General features: G+C 36.2%; 1 protein-coding gene across 1 annotated transcript in view; it reads left to right on the top strand.

Moving 5' to 3' along the window:
* The window catches only part of SEMA3E (sema domain, immunoglobulin domain (Ig), short basic domain, secreted, (semaphorin) 3E), a 145,217-nt gene that overhangs the window by 62,007 nt on the left and 65,422 nt on the right, over positions 1–17,788 (top strand). The window contains exon 2 of the mRNA XM_009882929.1: positions 14,260–14,420. Within this exon, the coding sequence (XP_009881231.1) occupies positions 14,260–14,420 (161 nt within the window). The remainder of the gene's footprint in view (positions 1–14,259; positions 14,421–17,788) is intronic.

The following is a 17,788-nucleotide window of genomic DNA, read 5'->3' as shown; positions in this document are numbered from 1 at the left end:
GAGATGGCAAGCAGCCTTGCTTATAGAACCAGACCTTTGTGTGAAATAACGTTTTGTGTATACATATAAATATACATATATATATACACACACAAACACAGGTTCTGTGGGTCACAGAATATTTTCCTGACGCTTGTACTCCCGAGGAGATGGATGTAAATATTCTTTTTCATGTTACGGTTACATAGAAATATTTTACTTGTAAAGGTGACATATCCAACAACTGACCTGGTGTCAATACCCTGTGAGCATAGAAAACTGTTCTTTAGTGTAAATTGTATCATGGAAAATGAAGATGGGGAAATAACCTGGAAGATAGCTAATCCTTTTCCAACCAGTGCATGGCTATTAACTGGAGTAGATTGTCAAATGCTTCCTCCTGTCTTTTTTTAATTGGCTCTTCTAATAGCAGTTCTGGTGCTTGCCTTTGCAGATTATTTTGAAGCTAATAGATCTGACTGTCATATTATTTGTATCCTTATTGTTAAACGAATCGACACAATTCCTTGTCTTGTCCTTGCAATATTTGCTGTTTTCTTTCTCTCCTGTTTTTTTTTTTTTTGTCCTTTTTTTATTTTCTTTCAAAAACAAATATATACAATTGTGCTGTGTTTCAACAACTTTTTTTTCCATTACTTCCAACAGTGGAAAATGGGGAGAGAATGATTATACTTAGACTCAACCTGAACAAGTGCATGAGATTACAAAAGATGCAATAGAAAGCATTTTTGTTTGGTTTTCCTGTGATACAAATATAATACACATCCGTGTAGTCCCGTGTAGTCTCTTAGTGCAAGACGTCCACTTGTTTATGCAGCTCTTAGATTAAGAAATATTTTCCTCTGCAAGAGAGCCCTCTGAACTCAGAAACTGTTATATACATGATACTTATTTCTGCGAATAAAGCTGGCATAAATAAACTAGATATATTGCTTTTACATCTACACAAATGAGCATTTTCTAATGTTTTTCCTGCTTTTTGTTTTTCTTTGTAAAGAAAGCTGTCTCACTGTCTTCAGACCAGACACCATTTTATAGTATCCTACTGGGGTCAGAATAGAATAAAACAGTCTCGATTCTTTAATTCTTAAAGAGAGAAAATTCCCTTGAACTTCAGTTAAGCTTATATAGTAAGTGGCAGAACTACTTAAGTGTAACATTTTCCTCTAAAGTATTAATGAAATATAATATAAACAATTAAATAGCTTTCAGTTAAATAATATATGTTTAGGACCTCTTCATTCCCAAGTGTACTTACATGTGACAGTTTGATAAATATACTATTCTGTGACAAGCTATTTCATACAGTTCATAATGTTTTTTTTACAGATTTTCCATAGTATAAGGAATGGAGAATTGTATCCTGATGGATAAATACTGGAGCAATATGCAGCATGTATTCCAAAATTAACATGTCCTCAGATAGTCCCATGCTCATAAATAATGTGCAGAATATAAATTTCTGTTTCTATTGTATTCTAAACAAAAACATTGTTGTCAGACTCAGTAATACTGTACTTGGGATATATAATTCTAACATAATATCTTCTTCATTTTTTTCGTATTTATATTGAAAATAATTTTGGAAGTAATCTTCATACCTCAAAAGTCAATATTTAGAAATTGTCTTCTGATCTTGTAAAAGGTTTTTGCATGTTGTCTTCTACGTGTCTTTTCCCCTCTTCATCTTTCTGTCTCTACACACTGCTCTAAAAAATCCATACAAATTAAACTAATGAAATACTCTTTTTTCAAAAACCCTTTTGGTTTTAGAGGTAGATAAATGCTATTAGATACTAAAATTTTTCACAGAAGGAATAACAGTATGTGTTTTAAAAGTATGTAGAATTTCTTTGATGTCTATATGGATTCTGGTTTTGGTTTTTTTTGGTTTTTGTTTCCTCTCTATGAAACATTATGAAATCATGGCAATTAAATGTTTTAATTGATTAGTATTTTGGCAAAAAAAAAAAAAGAGTTTATTTACATGTTTTAAATTGAGACTTCTATTTTGTCAAAAAAAAATCATTTTGAAATTAGTTGACTTACAATAAAAAGATGACACTGCTTTAATCAAAATAAAATATGTAAAACTATCAAAATAGTTCCGTCACATCAATGTGAAAATAATAGGCTTTTTCAATGTTTGAAAATGTTCTGTATTTGAAGATTTTATTCCCGTTTGGCATGGAAACATTTTTCAACTTCTTTAAAAATTCTTTCAGTGCCAGAAAAATGTTCCCTCCCAGTTCTAATACTTCATGTGTGTTCTGTTTCCTTTTTTCTTAGGGCAAATTCTCATCAAAGGGCAGTAGCCTTGTGAGTCACCCATTGCACTTGCATGCAAAAGATGAAGTGTCCAACAGTTACATACAAACTTCCTGAATAATTGTTGCAAATCATGTAGAGATAAATCAGAACCCTGGAGAATTTTCTGAAAAGTGAAATTATTATTTTATAATTTTACCCATCTTTATAAGGGAAATTCTTCTCTTTTGCTTTTCTTTTTGGCTGTGTCTTCCAGTAAGATTGCAAATTCCTAGAGAAAAGTATTGTCCAGGGCTGTATAGTTTTGTGGTGCTGAGCAGTACATAATCTAGTAATCAGTGGTGTCCCTCAAGGGTCTGTATTGACACCAATACTATTTAATATCTTCATCAACAACATAGACAGTGGGATTGAGTGCACCCTCAGCAAGTTTGTGGATGACATCAAGCTGAGTAGTGAAGTTGATACATGTGAGGGAAGGGACGCAGTCCAGAGGGACCTTCACAGGCTGCAGGAACGGGCCCATGTGAGCCTCATGAAGTTCAACAAGGTCAAGGGCAAGGTCCTGCACGTGAGGTGGGGTAATCCTCAGTATCAGGACAGACTGGGGGATGAATGGATTGAGACCAGTCCTGCAGAGAAGGACTTTGGGATACCAGTGGGTGAAAAGCTGTACATGAGTCAGCAACGTGCATTTGCCACCCAGAAAGCCAACCGTATCCTGGGCTGCATCAAAAGTGTGGCCAGCAGGGCGAGGGAAGGGATTCTGCCCTTCTACCCTACTCTGGTGAGACCCCACCTGGAGTACTGCCTCCAGCTCTGGTGTTCTGAGCACAGGAAAGACATGGAACTGTTGCAGTGGGTCCAGAGGAGGGGTACATAAATGCCCAGAGGGCTGGAACACCTCTCCTATGAAGAAGAGCTGACAGAGTTGGGTTTGTTCAGCCTGAAAAAGGGAAGCCTCTGGGGAGACCTTATTGAGGCTTTCAACATATAAAGGGGCTTATAAGAAAGATGGAGAAAGAACTTTTTACCAGGGCCTGTAGTGATATAACAGGTGATAATTATTTTAAACTGAAAGAGGGTAGACTTACATTAGTTATAAAGAAGAAATTCTTCACAATGAGGCTGATTGGACATGGGAACAGGTTTTCCAGGGAATTTGTGGCTGCCCCATTATTGGAAGTGTTCAAGGTCAGGTTGGATGGGGCTTTGAGCAACCTCGTCTAGTGAAAGTTGTCCCTACCCATGGCATGAGGAGTTGAACTAGGTGGTCTTTGAAGGTTCTTTCCAACCCAAACCTTTCTATGATTCTATGATCTAAATTTTATATCCCAATGGAATTCTGCACAACAGTCTAGTATACTCTAGTATGACAGAGTCATACTGAGACAGTGTTCCATTTTGAAGGTGAAAGAGTTGGTGGGTTCTTATATGGTTACCTCCAGGTCAAATGAGGATATAGAGATGTTACTTGTAGTTTGGTGACATTGTTTCTAGCCTCTACATGTAGATTTCTCTACAGTCTGACTGGGCTTTTATTACCATTGGGTGTTTTTCTAAAAGCATCTGAAGATTTTAGAAGCAGAAATTACATCTAAAATTCAGTAGGATCTATTGTCTGACTCTGTTAGATGCTCAAATTTACTATAAGAAAATATAATGTTTAAGTCAAATGTACAATAAACTTCTAAACAAGCACTAGGATTTCCCCCTGCCTTGCAAACGCTGCCAGAAACAAATGAATAGTGTGGGTAAAAAAAAAAAAAAAGGAGGGGGAGGATGGGTTCATGTGTCTGTAAATGCTTGAAGATAATATGCAATGCTTCATAATACAATTCATAATAGTTATGTGGCCATTAATGGCTGCCTAATATTGACTTTTATTCACCGGTTACACTACTTAGATCAACTCTGTTGAGTTCTACAGGCTCAAAGTCAAATGGCATAAGCATGTCTCTGGTTTTGATTGCTAATATTTGCAAAGCATTATTGATTCTGAAAGGTTTCAAACATGCCCTAAGTTACTCAAATAAAGCTTTTCTCTGTCTCTTTTTTTCAAGGCATTTAACCTAACCAGCATTTTACAGATAATTAGGTATATTGGGGGAAAAACAGTAGACACAACAAAGATTCTTAAGGACAGTTATTTCTACATATTGCCCTTCATTGCAGCTCTTAAAATTGCAAACACTGACAAAGTACAATTTTAGCTTATGTATAGAATATTTTGGGGTAGAATTAATCTATATTTAACTATGTATCTAAAATTTAGTAGAATTCCTTAAAAATTGGAGTATGGACATGACTACTTTTAGATTATAGGTGTATAGATTCTTTTACAAATGAATTTTAAAATCCCTTTTGGGAATCCCTCTTTCTTTTGTTCTGATAAAAAAGATGGCTGGATAAATATCTTAAACTAGACATCTGACTTTGAACAAAGCAAAAGCTACAACATAAAAGCTTGAATTCCTTCATAAAAATCCATCCCATAATAAAAAAAAATAATTAAAATAAAGCCAACAAGCAGACCTTTGATGTTTTCATTAATTTTCAAAAGTATTTGGCACATATCAGGAAAAGCAGGATCAAATCATGGATGCTTCACATCAGGTAGGTCTTCTGAAGATACTATTGTTTAGCAGCTGAATGCTTGTCTCCTTTCTGTGAATTAAATCTTTCCAGAGAAGTTGTTCTGTTCAATTAAAGAGAATAGACTTTGGGGTAACAGTGTACTCATTTCTACATAAATCCATTCACTGTTGTTTAAAGTTCCTCCACTCAGCAAAACTTGGGTTTATTTCAGTATGTGAGGTGTAGCAAATCTTTCTAAACTCACCTATGGAATATTATCTCAAGCTCTGCATCTGTTGTGGGCAATTGACTTGGGAAAAAAAACAAACACAAAACAACACAACAACCAACTTTGAAAGTTTCCTTTAATCTTTTTAGTTATTTCCATCTCAATTTTCCCTCTGCCTTTTGCTTTTTTTACAATGCCTCCTTTCTCCTTCATTCTGTTTTTTATCATGTTGATGATTCCAGATAGCCTTACGTATACTGTCAATCACATGCCATCCTGCCCAAGAGCATATGCCCCTGAAAATCACATGGGATAGCTCATTTTTATCCATCTTTCTCAAAGGAAATTCAATTTAACAGTCATTTTGAATAGCATAAAACCCTGACTTTTGGCATCTTCATTTTAAATGAAAGCACCAGATTCTCTTTCTGTCAAAACACTGGATTTCTCTGTAGGAAGAATTCTTACCCTTCCCAGATTGGTGTGGTAATAAGCATGTAGTAAGTGGTACACCTTAATAAATCAAGTCCTCCAGAGACTGGGCTGTCTGTGTTTCATCAGAAGAGGGCTGTGATTATTTGAACCATATGTATCTTCTAAAACTCAAGAGTTTTATAAATTGATTCTTTCACTTGTTAACACTATTAAGATATTAAACATAATGTAAAACATCTTTTGTGAGTATAATTTAAAGAGGATATTTGTATGCTTGCTTCCTTAGAAATACATTGGATAAAATACATAATGTGCTCAAAGACTATTTCATGGATGCTTGTGTCATCCTTAGGCTGGAATAATTTCATATTAAAAATTTCCAATTGATATGTCTGCTGGAATGTTTTTCTAGACAAAAACATTTCTGAAGCTTTCTATCATGCATTAGAAATAAATGTCTAACTTTAATAACTGTTTTTATTATCTGCAACATTATCACTTATTATCACCTACTTAAAATGTTTTATTAAAGACATAAGGATCATTAGGGTTTGAAGCCACTAGAGACTTTTAGGCAGCCACATTATACTGGTTTAATATTGCTAGCATGAATAAACATCTACCCTACCTTCGGCTGAGACCTGGGGACTTGTAGCAGCAATGGTATTATGTCATTTTGCATAAGCAGTGAATATGGTTTAATATTTTCTATCACAACCATACTTTTGAACTGTGTTGCCAGAGAACACTTTGGAGATGTGTATACCTTTTCTGAGAAAAATCACACTGGAAAGCTAAACAATTTTATTTTTTTTTATAATAGAGTTCCTGGTATAAGGACCATGTCAACTTGACCATAGAAAATTTGTTTGAATGCACACCAAAATTTGCTATCTAACACTGAAACCAATCAAAAAAAAGTAATGATCCATCACTTGGTAAGCCATATCCAGCTAACTGGAAATAGACATGGAATCAATATAGTAAGCTTACTTTAAATCTTTGAAAATAAATGTTCACTGAATTATTATTATTAGTAAATATTATCATTAAAAGCATGTTGTGAATGCATTGAAGGAAGTATCCTTAAATAAAATTTTAACATTGAAATTATGAAGGTTTCCTCTCGTTCTGAGTTGATTCCCTGTTATTTTTCATGTTCAGATAAAATATAGGAGGAAAACTGTTATTCATATACTGTTTCACATATATTTCATCCATAATGGTGCAATTACCTAGCTCAAGGTTAATGAACTCAACCAGGAAAAACGGCAGATGAGCTCTGGATCAGGTCTTACATCAGAAGCCATAGTAGCTTACTACTCCTGTAATGAAAATCAACAATAACATCCAGAAATTGGTAGGATCACATATATGGCTGTAAGAAAACAAATAGTACTTCAACATATACTACTGTTAAGCAGGTACTGTAAATGTTTTCAGCTGATTTACAAAGATGTTTTCCTCTAATACAGTCTGTAAATTAGCCATTGCTATTAGGTATGTTTGATTAAATATGAAAAATAACAAGATTTTATTGCATGGCATTGAATTTCTTTTTAGGAATTAATAACACTAAATTGAATGTCAGACAATTTTTATTGGACTGCCGTGTTAAAATGGCAGTAAACCCAACTTGTACGAAGAATATGTGTGATTATTTTTAATTTAGTGTACACTGTAGAACTTTCCAGCAAAAAACTCGAAACATTATGAAATACTGTGTAAGCATACACTTTGTTTTTTTAGTAGTATGTAGCATATCAATAATATAAGCCCTGGTAGATTTGTAATGGCTATATTTCCATTGTTTAGTAGCTAAAATCAGATCAATTATGGTGGCACTAACCAAGTATGTTATTTTGCCAGCAGGGAAAAAAAACTAAACATTTGTCAGATGTGACAGAATATATATATGTCACAGTAAATATGTGAGATATAATAATTTGAAATGGAAATTTCAAGGATTAGGACATGAGCTAACATGATTAGCCGTGTTAAAGACTTTCAAGTTCCACCAAAATTTTTCATCTTAGGCTGAGTAGAATTAGAAACAAAAATGTACCCTATGATGTATTGCATGTTCCAGTTATAGGTTTTTCCAATATTCTTTGAAAAAAGAGAGAAGAGAGTTTTTTATTACATACAGATTGAAAATATTCTTGTCTCCCCAAACCGTACCTTTTAATTTCAGAAACTTCTGCCTCTGTAATTTAAACAAACTCAAAGGGAAAGTTCTTTGTTTGAAGTTTTCCCTATAATTTAAACTTCATCACTAGATCCACACACTCGAAGGAAGAGCACCAAACAAACAAAATTATTCATAGACTTTTCTGCACCAGCTTGCTTCATGAAGCCAATTACATTCTCCAAATATAGCTAGATAGCCAACCTCACCTGCTGTTAAGAGCAGAGGTTGAATCATGTGAGAGTAGTTATGGACTAATGGGTTTTTGCTTGTCATTAGTAGACTTTGCTTTCTGTCTCCTACCCTGCCAAGTTTCTGAGGCATCTGCCTGGCAGCCACACAGATAAAACCTCAAGCAGTGAAAGTTCATACTTCAGTCTTCCTCACAGCCTTTTAAGTTTATCTCCTACTGATTCGTGTTCCCTAAATAAGATACTAAAATAACTTAAGAACTGTGTTTTACAACTATAGTGGCAACTTTCAACATTACTACTACCAAGAATTTTTAGTTAGTTTGCTATTTGTAATTAATTCTGCCTTTAAAGTTCTTGGCTCATATTTTGCTAGCAAACCTCATGTGGCAGCACTGAATTCAGCCATCTCTGGCCAATTTACACTGTCCCCTTTTCTATCGCTCAACTGTTTCGGTTGCTTGCAGGCTCAACTGAGTTGGTGTATTCTTCCACTATTTGGTGATTACTATCATGGCTCTATAATTATTTTCACAGGAATGTATATGACTGATGACTGTGAGCACAGGAAAGTAAAAATTGCTTATGCATTAGCTCATATTCAGCAGCATATTTCTTTTGGAGCGAGTTTTTATCTCGATTTTTTTTTGTTTCCCAGGGAAGAAAACTTCTGCCTCCTGTTACCAATTTTATACGGACTATTGCCACTTAGAGGTCTTAACCTTGTCAGAAAGATCCAACCACTTGTAAGATTATATTTTTGTCCTTGTGATGGATGACTCTTTAGAGGACCCTTGAATAGTAATCTGCCTTAAAGTACTGGTGGTTTAAAACTGAAGGATACTTGCATTGCCTGATGTTGCTATTAACCTGTAGTTCATAAACTGTATCACAGATATTTCAGGATCTCCTCTATGTCTCCTTTTTTGTTTTCCTCCTTTTTGTTTCTCTCCTTTCTTGTTACATGTAAGCAGACTTTTGTTATCGCTTGTCAGCTATGTAGCAAAAAGCTGAACTAACTAAAATTACATATTGCTCACCAAATTCTTATAAAACTTCTTCCACTGTAATATTTATATTCCAGGACTGGGGGTTGCTGGTAATTGGAAACACAAATTGTCATTCAGGTGTTCACATTACCCAGACTTTATATCTGTGTCCTTTTACATTATTGATGGGGACAGAAGGCAACCCCAGTGGTTACCTCTTCCCATAAGGCAGCACTGAGACATCCACCTTACGTACTCAACATGTTCAAAGTGCCAGACTCATTTGTCAGTACCCTGCATCTGGAAAACATCTTTGCAGAAGAATGTTCTGCAGAATGAAGTAGTGTGGGAGGTGAAACTATATTTCTGTAGAATTTAAAAGGGGAACCAAAGATTTTTATGAGGGCAAAAAAGGGCAAAAGCAACAGACTTGTGCAGTTGTGATGATGTAATGCTATGAAAAACAGAGCAGAGCAACAGCAACTTTTTCACTCCCTGAGAAAAAAAAGTTCTACAGTCATATTTGTCTATATTCAAGGTTAAAAGTTATATCTCATTCACTACGCGCTTAGTTTCTGAGAACATGTTATACAGGAGAACTCACTATACTCCAGCTGCTGTGGAGCAGCAATGAGGTTTTTGCATTTGATTTCCTAAGCATATTTTAGTTATCAAGCATTTATATTTAAAAAAAAAAATATCTTTTTTTTTTTTTGTAATAGAAGAAATGGCTGCTTTAACATGGTCTTAAAAGTTGGAAAGAATTACATACTGATCATTAAAGCACTCAAGAAATCAGCTAGTGTGAATATAATTAACATTGCATGACAAATAGCCAACAGAATCCATCTTGTCGAAAAGGATATAATATGAATATATTCACCAAAGTAGATTTGCTATAAGAGAAAGTGTGGTAAGCAAGATCAGTCTGAATATTTGCCAGCGAGCTCTGGCAGATAGATAACAAACCTTCAGGTTTGTTCTTGGGATTTAAAGCAGCAAGAAATAAGATTTGTTCTCTTAGGAAATGTAATCTATATGTCCAGAACTGCTTTAAGGCTTTCATAGGTAAGTGAAGTGCCATATAGGAGTATGTAAATATTAAAGCAGCCCTTCCTTTGCTGAGTAAAATATTGTTTGTACTGTAATAGTGTAGGTTTAGTTATGGTGTTGAGCTTTCAGATCAAAATAGCAAAACACTCTAGTACAAAAGCTGAATAACATTTTCTCAAATCTGGGGATCAGTACACCGAGGCAACTTGAAGCTGGTTTTACCAAGAGATGGGAGTAGGAATGGTCTTTTGCCCTTTGTGTTGAGAACTAACAATACATTCTCCTTGAACAATTCATCCTCTTTTTCTCTTGATTTTTATTTCTTTACACAAGATATTTATAGAGGAAGGGCTTTTTGTCACAAAAATCTATAGAAAGTCCACAAAAGGAAGGGGTTTACTCAGCTGAAATCTTTAGTAATTCCCATGTGAGAGAGGAGCCGAGGGTTTCTCGTCCACGTGCTAGAACAGTTGATATACTTTATCCACTAACTGTTTAATATGAAATGAATAGACTATTTTAAGCACTAGAACCAGAACTTCTTTCCCAGAGAAGCAATTTACCGACTAAATTAGAGTCATGCTACTGCTTGTTCAGTCTTCCTGAAGCTTGAATATTTTGTTGCACAGCTTCAACAGGAACTCAAGAAAGCATCCATCCTTCCCTGCCAATCTAGTAGCTAATAGCTTGTGATTAGACCTCTTTTTGGAAAAAGAAAGATTTATGTGTCAATCCACTTAGAAAAGGAAATTGAACTCATGTCTGCAATTTCTTAGGTGACCGATTTAACCACCAGAATATTTTATAAACACTAATCAGCACTATATTTTCTCTATCCGTGTTCTCAAAGAACATTGCAGTTGCACCTGATCTTGTAAGCACACTAGATGTGCTCAGCATAGATGTAGCTATTAAATCCTAGTATGAGGTAGAAGAACAACCTCTTTTTGGGTTATACTCAAGTTTAAGCATGATCTAGAAACTGAATTTTTCAAATTAAGGATGTGGGCATGACCAGGAGCACAATGCTTGATACCGTGAGGAGTCTAAAGTCACAAGGTGACCCTTGCAAGCATAACCTTCTTCAGGGTAACTGAGGGTAGATTTTGAAGAAAATTGCTTTGAGCTTTGAATTTAAGTGTTTCACTCCCAATTGTGCCCTGATTTAAATGGTTAAGAATCAACTGCAAAGTGCAACAATTCATGAACTAACAGTTCACTGAATGAGCGTGTAGGCTGGGCAACCTGTGGCTGCAGCAGCTCAAATCTAGAAGCAGTACAGCTGCGTTCCCGCAGTGCTACATCACGTCCAGCCAGCTTTGCTGAAGGGGCACAGCGCTACATGAATGACGTTCTACTGCTTCAAAACCCGGGTCATTTGCATCAAGCCAGATCAAGGTGAGATTCAGTTGCCTGGAAATGACTGGCATCTAGTGCCATTTTAGACTCCATTCTCCTGGCATTCAGAAGGTGCTGTATCCTATTTGCCTACACAGTCCTAATATCTCAGCTATCCTACAGATGTCCAGAAATCCTAGTACCTTTCCAAGGAACTACATAGTACTAGTACAATTGTGTTTCAGTAACAAAATTGCTCCCCAGGTCCCACCACTTGGTGTTTTCCAGCCCTTCCAGATGTCAGGTTAACTTCTGTGCTTGTCTCTACACCCCGGTAGAAACATGCCTGTATAGCTTTGCCAGGGGTATCCCTAGAAATATCTCTCTTTACAAGTTTGATCTTGAAAGGTGTTTAATATTCTCAGCTTTCATTAAAGACAATGAGAGTTGCAGGTGTTACTTGGCAGGACTGAGTCTTACAAGAGTAGTTACCGGTTTATGTGTTCATTGTGCCTTGTGTTCTCATCGAGAATACATGAGTGATATCTCTGATCTATGTAAAGAAATATTGTCTCATTTATGAAAAATTTGCCTTCAGGACAACATGGAAACAAATCAGGGGAATCTACCACAGTATCCTTTTGTGGCTTGTATGTAACTAGAATTTAAAATCCAATCCTTTTAACTCCAAGACTGACTTAAAAATAAAATATATTGGACGTTTTATATTCTTGCAAATAAAAAGTGGCTTTATTTAGGACCAAAAGAATATTTCTAGTTCTGCTTTCATTCTGATTCTAATCTGATCACAAGCAAGCAATGTTCTTCTGAAACAGCGATCTGCTGGATTTGCTTGGTGAGAGAAGCTTGCTTTGAAAGCGCCATTTCCACACTGCTATACAGTTTTGTGCTGAATGTATCACTGTCAAAAAATGTATATACATCCACTGGTCAGTATGCAAAGCTCAGACAAAAAGGGTTCTTGTTCTGCTCATCATGATATTTCTCCCTGTGACTTCATTTTTCCATTTGTTATATGAGGCCAATCACACTCAGGTACAAAGTGTTTTGACTTCTACTGTTAAAAAAAATTATGGAAAGCCTAGGTATTAACATTGTTATGCACAGCTATTTAATCAATAGATTCTTGTTGAAGGTAGCTCGGGAAATAAATCAGTTGTGAGACTGAATTTCTAGTACAACTGCTTTGATAGAAATTTTATCACCTAGGGAAATAGCTTTCAGAAACCAGTTGCTTTCAGCTTCTCTTGACCTGAATCAGACCTAGCCAACAAATGGAACAAAACATATTTATCTTATTATTAAATTCCCTTATCATAACGCACAGATAAAGAAAAAGAAATTGTGGCAATTTGTAGGATTAAATTGAACACTATTTTTTTTTTTTTTTTGCCTTGGCTCAAAATATTTGTTCTCTTTTCTGTAGTTTAGGATATAAGTAAGATATCTCATGAGGAAAATTGGTCATGTTAGATATTTTTCTGGGTAGGGTAAATTCAAGTTCAAATATAGGATTCAAACTGGTTTGGAATGCCCTTTTCTAAGGAAACACAGGATAAATTTTGATATAAAGATTATGAATTTTTGTGGTTTGGTATTTAGGTACCTTATGAGACTGCATTCTCAAGTTAAAGATAAACATCATTTCCTGAAAATCATGGTATATATGAATATATGGCATCCCAAGTGGCTGCCATAGTCAAAAACCTGTGCAAGGACTTTCTCTAACATGTAAGACCAGCCCTCCTGTAAAGACCAGCTGTGGCCGCCGTGTGGCTGACAAGTTGCAGCATGGATGACTGAACACAACTGCTGGTGTGGCACCGAGCTGCAGCCTCCACCCCAAATTGGATGAGAGCCCGTTTGTTGTCTTCACTAGCTCTGGGACAATCCCATTTCTCCCAACATCAGCTGCTGGGACACATCCAAATAATTGGACAAGTTATGCTTAGGGATAGCTGTGAAGATAAGCTTAAAGGAATTTAGTTGATTTCACCAAGAGTGATTTTTGTTTCTTAAAAAAAACATAATTCACCACAATATAGGCATAGGAACATAGCTCCTTTCCCCCAGTTCCAGCTCTGCTGTTTCGGAGCAGTCCTAAGGTACTCTTTGCAATGACTTCTTTTGAGGCTTCCTGACAACAAAATGGTTTTCAACCTCTCTGGCCTGCTACGAGCCAGGCTGTGCTCTGCACCATCTGCTCGAGAGTGCAGAAAGACCCCTGTGCTTGCCTCTTCCTTCCTTCCTGAGGCCTGATTCCAAGTTTCTGCAACATTACCCGGGATGAATTTCCCTTTCTCTGCGGAAGTGACTTTAGCCTGGATCACATCATGCAACTAAGCCTCAACTCCCCTTATCAGGTCACTGTATTTCTTGACAAAGTCAGTAATCACTTGGAAAATTACGAATATGCATTTTACAGATTTCATACTATTCTCACTGAATTTAGAGGCGATATTTTCAGTGAACTGAGTGGAGACAGTGCTGGGCTTAAAACAAGCAGTCCTTTTTCCTCTCAAAAAGCAAAACCAGAACAATGTTGTGTGTACAGTAAAAACCTGCAGATTGACATGCCTGAGGGAAAGACAAGGAGAAAATTTACAGTATTTTTTTCAATTTCCATCAGTTCATTCATTTTTTCCTGTTTGCAGTTAATGTAATAAGGAGGTGGGTTTTTTTCCTTTTCAGAAAATGTTAAGAAGAAAGCTTATTTTCCCCCATCCCCATCTTATGATACATTGAGCACAAAGATTACGATGTAAAGATTCACACACAAATCTCCTGGAGAGCTGGCTCATTTTGAAAATTGTTCCCAGGTGTTTTGTGTCTCTTTCTTACTCAAAGATTATATGATTAGCATTTTAATGTCCCACCACTTCTTGTCTAGTTCCCTAGGAGGATATGAAAATGAAGCCATGAAAGCCAAGCTGTTTGGTATTTATCACTCACACTCTGATTGTATTTCAGAGCTCTGGGATTTAAACAGGACATCAGTCTTTCATAGCCCATTTGGATATCTCGGTCTTCATATAATGCTGCTGGATGAGTATCAAGAGCGACTGTTCGTGGGAGGAAGAGACCTCTTGTATTCCCTCAGTTTGGATCGAGTCAGCGACAACTACCGAGAGGTGGGGTAAAAAGCTTTATGTATTAGTCACTTTGTGTCATAATGTGTAGCACAGAATATCAGAGTTTGCATGACTGGAAATGAGATAATGGAAATTTTGTAGATGTTTTGTACGTGAACCTTAAGATCGTGTTTATATTTAGGAAAAATACACTAATTACCATTTTTTCCCCAGTAATAACCCATAAGGGTCACTCCAGGTGAAGAGATCTGGGGGTCATATAGCTATTTCTCACTGTTTTTCAGCATGTTTACAGATGTACAGAGCATCTCACACTTCGTGCATACCTGATTTCTGTATGTCTGCTGTATTATCAAGGTATAATTTCTCCCTGGTGTTTGTGGGAGACTTTTCCACAGTAAAAAAAAAATAAAAAATTATTAGCACATAAAACATAAAAGGTATTCAATAGAAACATAAACCATGCAGCTAATTTTTAGCCTTCTTTAGAAACTGGATTTTGCATTGGCTTTGAGCCAGAGGCGCTGTTAAGTAGTTTCTGAAAGTGGCATTTGAAGTCTACTCAGTGGTCTGCGGGAAAAAGGTGGTTTAAGCCATAATCCTACCAGAGAGATTGGTACTTCATAGAAACCACAGCTTACTGGCAAACTGGCAATTGAAGTCGAGAGGCCAGAGTCTGAGGTGATATGAGTCTCAGCTTCCTTAGTCACTTCTGCCCTTGGCACCTAGGATTGGAAGCACGTGGAGGCAATAGAAGCTGGAGGAGAATTACTCCTGCCTCAGCCATCTTGACTGTGGATAAACAAAGTCTTGAAATATTTCAGTGTTTTACTTATCTACTTTTTTAAATTTCCCCATGGTATTTTGATTCATTTACATTCATTCTCAAATTAGTAAATGAAAATGTGAGTAAAGAAAGCCGCTCTGGAGAAATATGATCGTGCTTATTTCCATATGGCACTGACCACTGATGTTTCAAATGCTTTTCTTTCAGTCCCCTTATTGTAAGTGAATATCACTCTTCTCATGCCAACACTCTGGTCAACTTTACCACAAGCAACTGTGCTTATCTCCAACTGTAATTAGTATGTTATCTCCAACTGTAATTAACATGTTCCTCTACTGTGAACAGATACAATATGCTTTATCCTTTTTATAAACAGTTTAAGAAAGGCAATTCTAGATATGAGATATACCCATGGAGGCCATTTGAGAGTTTATCTACATTAAAAAATATAAAATATATTTTTTAACTCCTCAGAGATCAATGTTACATACTGAGTTTTGCTCCTTTACAGTGAGACATAACTCCTTTTCCATTTGATAAAAATTATTAATATCCTGTGACAAGATATTAGAGTTCAGGGATATGAAAACATTTAGGAAGCAGTTGTTTCTATAAAATAAGCTTTTTTCCCCCCCTCTCTTCTTCCCCCTTTGGCAGTAAATCTGTATGAGGAAAGATGACAGGATAAAGCATTTTATGCTTCTGTCCAACAACCATTGTCCCATCTGGACACAGTCTTAAAGTTCGTTGCTCTCCTTCTTGTTGTTTTTAGATGGAAGATCAGCCATTTACTCTGAAACCATACTCTCTGTCTTGAGACCTGTGTGCAGAGTATGACAAATTAATGGCAGCTCTTCTTGCCTGCTTGCCTGCTTTTATGATGTGCAAAAGATGAGAAACTGGAATAAATGGAGCTTGACCTAGCATGTTTAGAAACATGACCTCACTGGGACTTAGCTCCCTTGAATACAAATGGCACGATCCTTTCCTCTTTTCCCAGTGTTCGCTCAGTGCAGATCTCATTCAGTGATAGCCAGGGAAAACTTTATTGTCCCACAGCACTATCAGCAAAAGTGTGGAGAGGGAAATTTCTGTTATACGAGAGCTTAATTACAGAGATACATTGGGGCACGTTCCTGGAACTGAGAGACAGGTTGATTCATTATTACCAAAGTTCTTCATTAGTCTGTCTTTAACTGTGTGCTGGTTAGCCTTTGACCTTTTCTTTCAGACTGAAGACTTTAGCTTAATTAATCTAAAACACCAGTTATAACCTAGTGAAAGTATAAAGTGGAGGCAAGTTCCTGGGTTTTATTCTCTCTCTGGAAATCAGGATGAGTCACTAGCTGTAAAAGAGATATCTCATAAAGTTGGTAGCTTTGGGGTGGATTCATATAGATGTTTTTCACCTTCTGTGTCCTAGAAAAGTTTATGTGTTTTAATTCATTGACATCCCTTTTTCCACAATTTGGAGTATGAATATGCTCTCAAAAAAACCAAAGTAAAACCCATTCCCGATTAGAGATGTAACCCTTGTGTTGTAAAATATTCTAGTAATTCAGTTCTAGCAAGCATATTAGAAGACTTCCGAAGAAAAACAACAAAATGCTTACTGGACATAAAATGCTTCTGCATTGAGACCTATTGACTGCCAAAGTAATCCAGCATTTCCAAAAAAACTCAACTTGCAATGCATATGAGGTATGCATCCTATAAATCTGCATTTCTTAGACTACATTTTTCCTTAAGGTTCAATTCTCTTCAGGTTCCAAATGCAAAGCGGCACTCTGAAGGGCAGATTATAGCTTTTTCATGTAAGCTATTAGCTGATTATGTATATATATACCAATATTATATATATATTCTTCTGACCACTTTTCATATCCAATAAAGAAAAGATATGAACAAAATGGGAAAAATCTTTCAGGGAATAAAACTCCAACTGTCATTTTTGTGTTGGTTGGAGAATCCAGACTTTTGGGTTGAGCTCTCAGCTGTGGCATAGACATTCCATGTCATCTTGGACAGAGTCTCACTTCTCCATTGGTCAAATTATATTACCTTTGCCTACTTTGCATTTTTTGTACCCTTTGTATTACTCCTTTCATATAATACACACAGCAATTTTCTTGTTTAGAGTATTTAACATATCTTACCATAAGTTTTTGAAATGAAGTTACTCACATGTTTTGGTTTGTGTATGAAAAATGCCCTAAGACTAACAGTAGCAAGAAAGAGGGAGATTGTGAAATGTGGATATCAATATTTACAGAGATGTAAGCCATACAAGTACTTGAAACCCTGTGTAGAGCCAAAGCTTTGGAGGTACCCTCCATGTGACCTCTGCTTTCCCTAAGATCTCATTGCCTTTGACACAACTTTTAGAATCAAACTTCACACATATTTGGGACTTGATCCAAAGTCTTTAAGGCTTGTAACGCTCTAACACACTGATGAAGAACTTTCTTTGATATCTGGTGCCAAATGTATTTTAAAATGCAGTTCAGTTCATTGTAAGTGGTGCCAGAGCAGATCTATGTTGACAGGAAACTTGAACCAATGCCAGTAGTTCACCACCACTGATCTAACAGCTCATATAGAGAGATGATCTTTGGTTCTA

Source organism: Charadrius vociferus, unplaced genomic scaffold (genome assembly GCF_000708025.1).
Source record: "Charadrius vociferus isolate BGI_N301 unplaced genomic scaffold, ASM70802v2 scaffold32, whole genome shotgun sequence".
Taxonomy (NCBI): domain Eukaryota; kingdom Metazoa; phylum Chordata; class Aves; order Charadriiformes; family Charadriidae; genus Charadrius; species Charadrius vociferus.
Note: the sequence above shows the minus strand (reverse complement) of the source record. Positions and strands in the feature narration are given on the sequence as shown.